The sequence below is a fragment of the Theropithecus gelada genome, chromosome 4 (genome assembly GCF_003255815.1).
Source record: "Theropithecus gelada isolate Dixy chromosome 4, Tgel_1.0, whole genome shotgun sequence".
In the NCBI taxonomy this organism is placed as follows: Eukaryota; Metazoa; Chordata; class Mammalia; order Primates; family Cercopithecidae; genus Theropithecus; species Theropithecus gelada.
The window spans coordinates 94,563,706-94,572,813 of NC_037671.1; the positions used below are offsets into that span (position 1 = coordinate 94,563,706).

Sequence of the window (9,108 nt, forward strand, 5' to 3'; positions counted from 1 at the left end):
TTAGCTGGGCGTGGTGGCGGGCGCCTGTAGTCCCAGCTACTGGCCAGACTGAGGCAGAGGCAGGAGAATGGCGTGAACCCGGGAGGCGGAGCTTGCAGTGAGCCGAGATCGCCCCCCTGCACTCCAGCCTGGGCAACAGAGTGAGACTCCATCTCAAAAAAAAAAAAAAAAAATTGTAATTACTGCTCTCTATATGTTTACATATTTATAATGTGTGTGTGTATGTGTGTGTGTGTGTGTGTGTGTGTGTGTTTGTGTGTGTGTGTGTGTGTATGGGATATCCAAACCATAAATACCTAGGCATTATGAAAATTATTGTCCTTTATGACACTAGTGGATATTATTTTTAAGCGATTTCATTATAAATTCTTTAATAGAAGTAAATGTATATTATTTTGTAAAATGCTGTTTTAATGGTATGGAAGGATTTATATGTAAATAAATTTGCTAATGACTTCCATTTAAATTTAAGCTTAATGGTCACATGCCTGTAAAGAATCCAGATTTTTCTATTTTTTTGGTCATTTTCCTAAAAGAAACATATATCTGAATATAGAGTATTTCCTATATATCTTATATGGGATATAAATATGTAAGAAACATATTTTTATAAGGAGTAAACATAAAAAGGAGCCTTGCATAATGGTTAAGCATTCGAACTCGGAATTCAGATCCTCAGTATTACCTCCAACAAACTGGGTGACTTGGAACAACTTACTGAACATTTCTTAAGGTTCTGTCTATCTTTGATTACCTTACTAAGAAAACAAATACCTTAGGGATTTGTAAAGATTAACCAAGATAATAAGTATAAAATGTTTAGCATGTTATTTAGCAGTAAATTTTATTGGTAAAAATTCTCTGGTAGTTTCTGTGTTCGATAAATATTAATCTTAAATTAAGGTGATTTAATCAGTTACTTTATTAAATATATGAAATATACTTCAGTTTTACATTATAGATAATTTATCCCCTAACTGATTTTTTTGTTTGTTTTAGGTTACTTTTCACATAGAACCATATAGCAATCGAGATGATCAAAACATGTACCAAAATGTCAAGTATATTATAGACAAGTGAGTTTCTTCAGTATTTATAAATATTGTTATATTATCCAGTAATAATTATTGTTTTAAGAATAGTACATTAAATTATCTTTGAGATTTGAATGATTTATGATTATTCCATTTTTAATAAAATAAAATTAAATTGTTATTTAATTTTATTAAAGGAACATTGCTGAAGTTCCTTACAATTCACTTTCTTTTTGGCAGATTGCTGTTTTTACTGTGTTACAGTTTTATAGACTATTTATGATTTCTTTAATTTTGATATTTTAAATTGACATTGTTTTCTAAACCTTCAGAATATAGCTTTATCTTTTTAAAAAGAAGGTTCAGATTATTAAAAGTGAAGTATTTCTTTTAACGCAGTAGACCCAGAGCTGATATTGTCACTTATATCTAGCCTGATCAAAAAGAATTTATTAATGCAGTTTTCATTTTTTCAAACAATTTTACTGATAACAGTCTGTGACAGATGCCATAGTCTTCCAAGGAAACTTGTCAGCAACAGTAGAATATTTATTACTGATAGATAAAAAAGCAGTTTATGTATTAATGTAGCGAACCATAGGCTTTTTATGGCATTAGTCATCATTTGTAAACCTCAATATGAGATAGTTAATCACTTGTTTGGTAATGCATCCAGTATCTCATTTTCTAATGTGTAAAATTAAAAATGCATTTTTAATTACTACACTTACACAACTGATTCCCCTAAGAAATTTAAGTTGTTACAATTATATTATTCTTATCTTTAAATCAGAGACCAAATATTTCTTAGGAAAGAAAAATGTTATTACTGTCATTAGATTATCTTTTAATATTTTAAGTTATTTTGACCAAAAGTAATGTGTTCAAACTGCACTGATTCCTTCATTTTCAGTACATAAACAGTTTTTATCTGTAGCAAATTAGTTGTGAATATTCATTCCGCTTTTATATATGCTTATTTTCTAGATATGGAAATCATCCGGCCTTTTACAGGTACAAGACGAAGACTGGCAATGCTCTTCCTATGTTTTATGTCTATGATTCCTATATTACCAAACCTGAAAAATGGGCCAATCTGTTAACCACCTCAGGGTCTCGGAGTATTCGCAATTCTCCTTATGATGGATTGTTTATTGCCCTTCTAGTTGAAGAAAAACATAAGTATGATATTCTTCAAAGTGGTTTTGATGGAATTTACACATATTTTGCCACAAATGGCTTTACTTATGGCTCATCACATCAGAATTGGGCTAGCCTAAAATTATTTTGTGATAAATACAACTTAATATTTATCCCAAGTGTGGGCCCAGGATACATAGATACCAGCATCCGTCCATGGAACACGCAAAACACTCGGAACCGGATCAATGGGAAGTATTATGAAATTGCTCTGAGTGCCGCACTTCAGACACACCCCAGCTTAATTTCTATCACCTCTTTTAATGAGTGGCATGAAGGAACTCAGATTGAAAAAGCTGTTCCCAAAAGAACCAGTAATACAGTGTACCTAGATTACCGTCCTCATAAACCAGGTCTTTACCTAGAACTGACTCGCAAGTGGTCTGAAAAATACAGTAAGGAAAGAACAACTTATATATTAGATCACCAGCTGCCTGTTTCTTAATGCATTAATTAAAGTTTAATAGTTACAAAAATCACCTAATTTTTAAAAATAGCTTTCTTTTTGCGTTATGGAAAGAAAACTATCAAAACCAGTATATACTAGTAGTTATATTTAAAAATACATTTTAAAAATTCTTACAGATAATATTATAATTGTTACCCTTCACAATACCACATGAGAAAATATCAGACAAAATGTATACAAATATATTCCTTATGGCATAATTTACTGCATTTCTGACTGAAATCAAAATTCTGATTTGATGGCAATTGAATTTTCATTTTACAATAGATAAATGCTTGTGTTACCTAAAGCACTTAGCACACAGTTAAATTATACTGACATCCTAGACCCAAAGAAATAGGATTGTGTGTATATTTGGGATATCTATCAAAGAAAAAAAAAACCCTGAAAGATAATGTACATGTTTTATGTCATATTTTAAAAATAATTTAATCAACTTTATTGTTTTAGTATTTAGACTCTGGATAACTCTTCAATAATGAGGAAATTCTTAAGATTAACAAAATCACTGTACCTTCCTCTCAATTTTGCTGTGAATGTGAACCCAAAATGGCTTTAAATTAATAGTCTTTTTAAAAAAATTTAATTACATAAATTAAACCTTACCATGACCAAATTGTGTTAGGAAGGCCTGCTATCTATGGCACAGTGCGTCATTTGCAGATTTGTGGTTACCTATACCATGCTAGGTGTTTTGGCATGTTTAGTGTTTCTGCTTTACAGTGCTGAATTCCGTATTTTAGAAGCTATGGAAAGTCCTTTTATGAAAAAGTTAATGATTGCTTCTCAGTTATTAGGAAAACAGTTATTTCACATTTATTATGTAGATATGATGCCCAAATATTATTTTTAGTATATCTGGTCAATTTTTAAGTTGTTACTATTATATTATTCTTATCTTTAAATCAGAGACCAAATATTTTTTTAGGAAAGAAAAATGTTATTACTGTCATTAGATTGTCTTTTAATTTAAGTTATTTTGACCAAAAGTAATAGAGAAAATTTACTTACCATTTTAGGTTCTAGAGACATGGAAATGAAAATTATTTTATGTCTAGGGTAAGTCCAGAAGTTTAGCTTTACATTAAGTTTAACACGGTATAATAATGAAGAAACTAATATTTTACTTAAAAACTAATAGTTTCATTTTTTTATATAGTAATATCCCCATTTTATAAATGTTAGACTTTTATCATACCTATAGGTTAAAATACTTGTCATCAATAACTTGTCGTATTGTGACAAATTGATCACTTGTATACTAAAAATAAATCTGCTTAAAAACTAAATAAAATGCACTCTATTCTTATAGTTAATGTTTATAACTATAACTATAGTAAAGAAATATATATATCCTGTTACATAAATGTTATTTCTTAGGTGTTCCATTAAGAAAAGCAATAGAATAATACTAAAAAATAATGCCTATAAATCTTCAGAGTATAAAGACATCCATTCAGAAACATAAATTAGCACTAAATTTTTTATAAAATAGCTCAGCAGATGACAAAATTTATTTTATTTTTAAACAATGGTTTTGACACAAATTATGTTATTGAAAAGAGACATTACTGTTTAATTTATTTATAGTTTTGGAATTTGTCATTTCTCAGAGAATGATCAGGCCTTAGGAAATTAATACAGTAGTAGTAATCATTATTTTCTAGGGGAAAATAAAAGAATAAATCACTATGCTGATATTTTGATATAACCAAGCACTTACGTAGTAATACTGTATAGATACAACCTGTGGATTTTCTTCTTATATCCATTTAACTTGAATATATTATTTTAGGTATAATTTATAAATGTCATACCTAATACTCTTTTATAATATACCATATTTCATTAAAGTTTTGTTAGAGAAGTATCTACCACAGAGGAGTTTTTTGTGTATGTTGTGTATTTGAACCCACCATGACAGAAAGTAAGTTTTAGGAAATAGTTGTGAGATTAAAGGAAAGTCTATAAAAACAAGGTCAGCATATTCTCAACACAGATACCACCACTTTCTATCTTTTTCCCATTATAGACATGGCAAATCCACACAGCATACTTCACCTCTGAGCTTTGTTGTGATTCCTCAACACATTACCCTAACCAACCAGCAGCAACAGATTTCAGAGTAGGATAAAGCAGATTCTCTCTTCATTGCACAAAGTTATTCTCAATGGAAGAATGGCATCTGATCTCATAATTACTAGTTTATAATTATATTAATATGTTTTTTCTCCCTTTTTAATAAAATAATTACAGTCATCCCTCACTGTCTGTGGGGGATTGGTTCCAGTTACCCCTATGGAAACCAAAATCTGCAAATGCTCAAGTCCCTGATATAAACTGGCATATTAGTTGCATATAACCTATGCACATCCTCCTGTACACATTAAATCATCTCTAGATTACTTATAACACTTAATACAATGTAAATGCTATGTAAATAGTTGTTATACTATACCAGTTAGTGAATAATGAAAATGACATGGAAAAAAAAAAGTCTGTACATCTTCAGAGTTTTCAGTCGTCAATTTCTTGGCCATGGATGTAGAACCCACAAATAAGGTGAGCCAACTGCATTAGGAAATATCTCTAATAATTCTGTTAATTCTTAGGAAAGCTTTCAAAATCTTCCTCAGGTATTCATTACAGCTGCCTTTACCATTTTATTTGTAACACAGTTTCAATTGTTATGATCACAAGTAAATAAGAGCAAAGAATTTATTTCTTGATTCAAAAAAAACTATGTTTGAATTCAATATAGTATAATAACTGTTAAAACAAAGTGGTATAATACAATGCATGAATCATAATGGATTCTTTCATAAGTTATTAATTTTTATGGTTTAATCTGTCTAATTGTTTTGACTGTATAGAAACCAAATATTTTACTGTTTAAGAACTAATATTGTCAACAACTGCTGTTATTAATGTTTACTTGAGTTAACTTTTTTCTGTTTTAAGACTAATTAAAAATTACTATTTTGTTATATGGAATGGTTAATTTTTACTTCATAAAATTATGAATACATTGTATTTTAGATATTAAAGTCTATCATTTCTCTTTATGGAATGTCTTATTTGATTTCCGATTAACAAATGAAAAGGAGTATCCAGTCATCATTCTTTATATGTTTTCTCTTTTGAGATATGCAGCACTTACAAAGTGGATATCTTTAACTGCATATACTTTTTAAATCTACAAGCTTGTGTTAAATATACACACATACATGCACACATAATTGTTTTTTTTTAATTTGGGAGCTGTTTCTCTATTTTCTTCTTTGAGTATAATCATATATTAGCTCCGACATCCGTTAGGAAATTAATCTTCTAAAACAGCAAAGTAACAAACCAGTAGAGAACCTACCAAGTTCCTGCACGTTTTCAAACTGACCACAGTTAGCCAGTTTAAACATGACTGCTCCTAAACTCTACGGTGCTTACAGAAACAGTCTTTAAAAATCTATATTTAAATTTTGAATTACACTCACATCACGTAGTGAAGAAAAGCAATAATTTACAACCAGCAAAATTTCAGTTATTTTTGCAAATATTTATAATTTCTAAATGAAAACTTGATGTAGCCACAAGCAAAAAGGCTTTATGGCTCAAAGCATTACTTTTTCAATATTAAAATAATACAATTTAAAAATTATATTAACATTTCTAGTCTTTAAAAAAATGTACTCCAAATTAAGTTTTATACTATGTTGTAGTATATCCACATAAAGGCTAAATGTTACTGTGGGCTTGTTGCCAGATTATTATCCTTGAGAATTTAGGTACTATTTTGGCTTAATTACTTTATAGAGACTCATTCATCCTTAGTCAAATCAACTGAGTAGTGGCTATTATGTTCCAACTACCAATGAAGGGAGGAACGTTTTTCAAAGTGATTAGCTTTTTTAGTTGTTATATCATTACTACTTATGGCATCAAAAGACAAAGGACTAATGAACAAAAATAGTCATACATCTAAAATTTATTGAAATCAAAACATAATGGCACTTCTATATTAGATATTCTATATTGGAAGATACTGAATTTCAGGTTTCTCAGATTACATTAAATTAGCCATAAATTTTACCATAAAGTCAAAAAATCTTTGGAAGCTAAACCCCATATAAATATTTTATGATAGAAAAGAGTGATGCCCTGTAGTAAGATAAAACTGCTTACAATTATGGTATATGATTGTATTATGCTTTTGTGTTTTCATTTTTGAAAAGAATAGGTTAAAAATCTGAGCAAAGATCACTATAAGCAACACAATGAGAATTATGAGCTACTCAATTATATTTAAAATGCATGATTACAATTATTGTATAAAAGTGCTTTTGAATTTTACCAAAAGTCATTATCAAAACACTAGTTGTGTTAATTTGATAATAGAGTCTAATGTGATACAAATTTTGCCCTGAAATTGCCTTGAAAATATCAAACGCAAAGAGAAGAAAAAAAAAAAAAAAAAACTCTTTGGAAGAAATTCAGCTGAAATGCATGTATTAAACTTTAGAAATTTTTATGTTTGAACACAGTCACCTAAACGAGTAGCATGCCACAACTTTTTAAAGAAGATATTGCATAGGATATTTAGTTTTTCCGCTCTGTTAAAATACTATGCATCTCTTTGGGGTTAGAAAACAAATTAATAGAAACCCTTAATCTTGTAAAACTGAAAAATTAAGAAAATACCAATTATAGATAGATGATAGAAGATAGATGATAGATAGATAGATAGATAGATAGATAGATAGATAGATAGATAGATAGATAGATAGAATTGTGTTAACTGCTCAAGCCTACCTGTGGCAAGTAAAAACATCCTTTCATTAAAAATTGTTTGTGGTTACATAAAAAAGTGTTTCCAAAGAAAAACCTCTTGAAATATTCTTTCTCTTGAAAAATTAATTGTTTTTTAAGGTCAGAAACCAAATGGGAACAAGAAGTGGCAGTATGGTGCATTTATTTTTATATACATGAAAACCATAAAAGATAACAAATGCTATTTCAGTTATTTCTATCTTGAGAGATACAGAAAATAAGAAAAATTTCATTAACCAGAGAAAAGAACCATTAAATGCTGAAATAGAAACTAAACAAATAACATACATCATTAAAAAGTAGTTACTCTGATATTAAGAATGCATCTGCCATAACCAAAAAGTATAAGGGAACATTTCTCATGAGGCTGGTATAGCATAAAGCCAAAATCATAGGACCATGTCATTTATTCACATAGATAGCGAAATTCTAATATGAGCAAATCAAATACCACAGTGTATAGAAAGGCTGCCATGATCATGTTGAAGTTAGTCTAGATTGAAAGAAGTGTTTTAACAAGAGAAAAGCAATGAATTACATTGACAACATACTAAAGGTAAAGTGTTGTGGCGAAGAATTGATACAATTCAGTGTTTGTACATGTTTACTCTTGGCAAATTAGAAACAGGAACATTTTTAATCTGAAAAAGGATATCTACCAAAAATCCTACAGCAAGTATCATAATTAGTGGTAAAACTTGCTATTTTTCTCCTTGAGATAGGGAACCAAGCAAGGCTGCCTATTTTCATGAATGCTACCCAACATTGTATTGGAGATTCTAGCCACTGCAGTAAAGTAGGAATGATTTAGTGAATGAAGTACTTTTTACATATAAAATTCGAAATAATCTACAAATAAATTTAGTATTTAGCAAGTGTTATGTACAGTCCTATAGAAAAATCAGTTATAAAACCTCACAAAGTTCCCTTATGAAATTTAAAATCAAAAGGAAGTTTAGATCAAAGCTATTTTTTTGCATATACTAAATTTTTATTTATTGAATGCTGCTTTTCTATATAGCATTTTTAATTACCCAGTCTTAAATATTAGCCATATGGCAGAATATTCAGTCATTAATATTAAAATGAAACAGCCTAATCTCTGATTTTATGTAAAAAATTAACTGCAATTATGATTGTTTGCTAAATTCTTACTTGAAAATTTGCTGTAATATTTAGGTAAAGCACATTATTGAAAATTGCTCTTATTAGGTATATTATAAATATCTTAAAAATATTTAGTGGCAATCATTGTATGAACAGTAACTGAGCTCAAATTCTCCTATTTTTCCACCTATTACTATTATGTGTTTGTAGCTACAGACTTAATCCCCCGATGAAATTATTCTGGTAATGCAACACTATTTTCTCATTTTTTTTTTCCTTGATTCATTCTTAATTAGCGTTTACATAAGGGTTCCTGTTATTAGAATACAGGCACTGTCTTTGCAAAACGGATTTGAAGTATTTTTCTACAAAAGGTAAATCTTACAAAATTAATGTATAAATAATGATGGATGGAATTGTTTAAAAGAATGTCTATATATAGTGCTGGTGGCATGTGTGGTTGAGTACACGTTT

General features: G+C 29.2%; 1 protein-coding gene across 1 annotated transcript in view; it reads left to right on the plus strand.

Annotated features, from left to right (window-relative positions):
- MANEA (mannosidase endo-alpha) overlaps positions 1-5,741 on the plus strand; it is a 31,584-nt gene extending 25,843 nt beyond the window's left edge. The window contains exons 4-5 of the mRNA XM_025384458.1: positions 1,000-1,076; positions 2,022-5,741. Of these exons, the coding sequence (XP_025240243.1) occupies positions 1,000-1,076; positions 2,022-2,679 (735 nt within the window). The 3' untranslated portion in view covers positions 2,680-5,741. The remainder of the gene's footprint in view (positions 1-999; positions 1,077-2,021) is intronic.
- Positions 5,742-9,108: the final 3,367 nt, after the last annotated feature.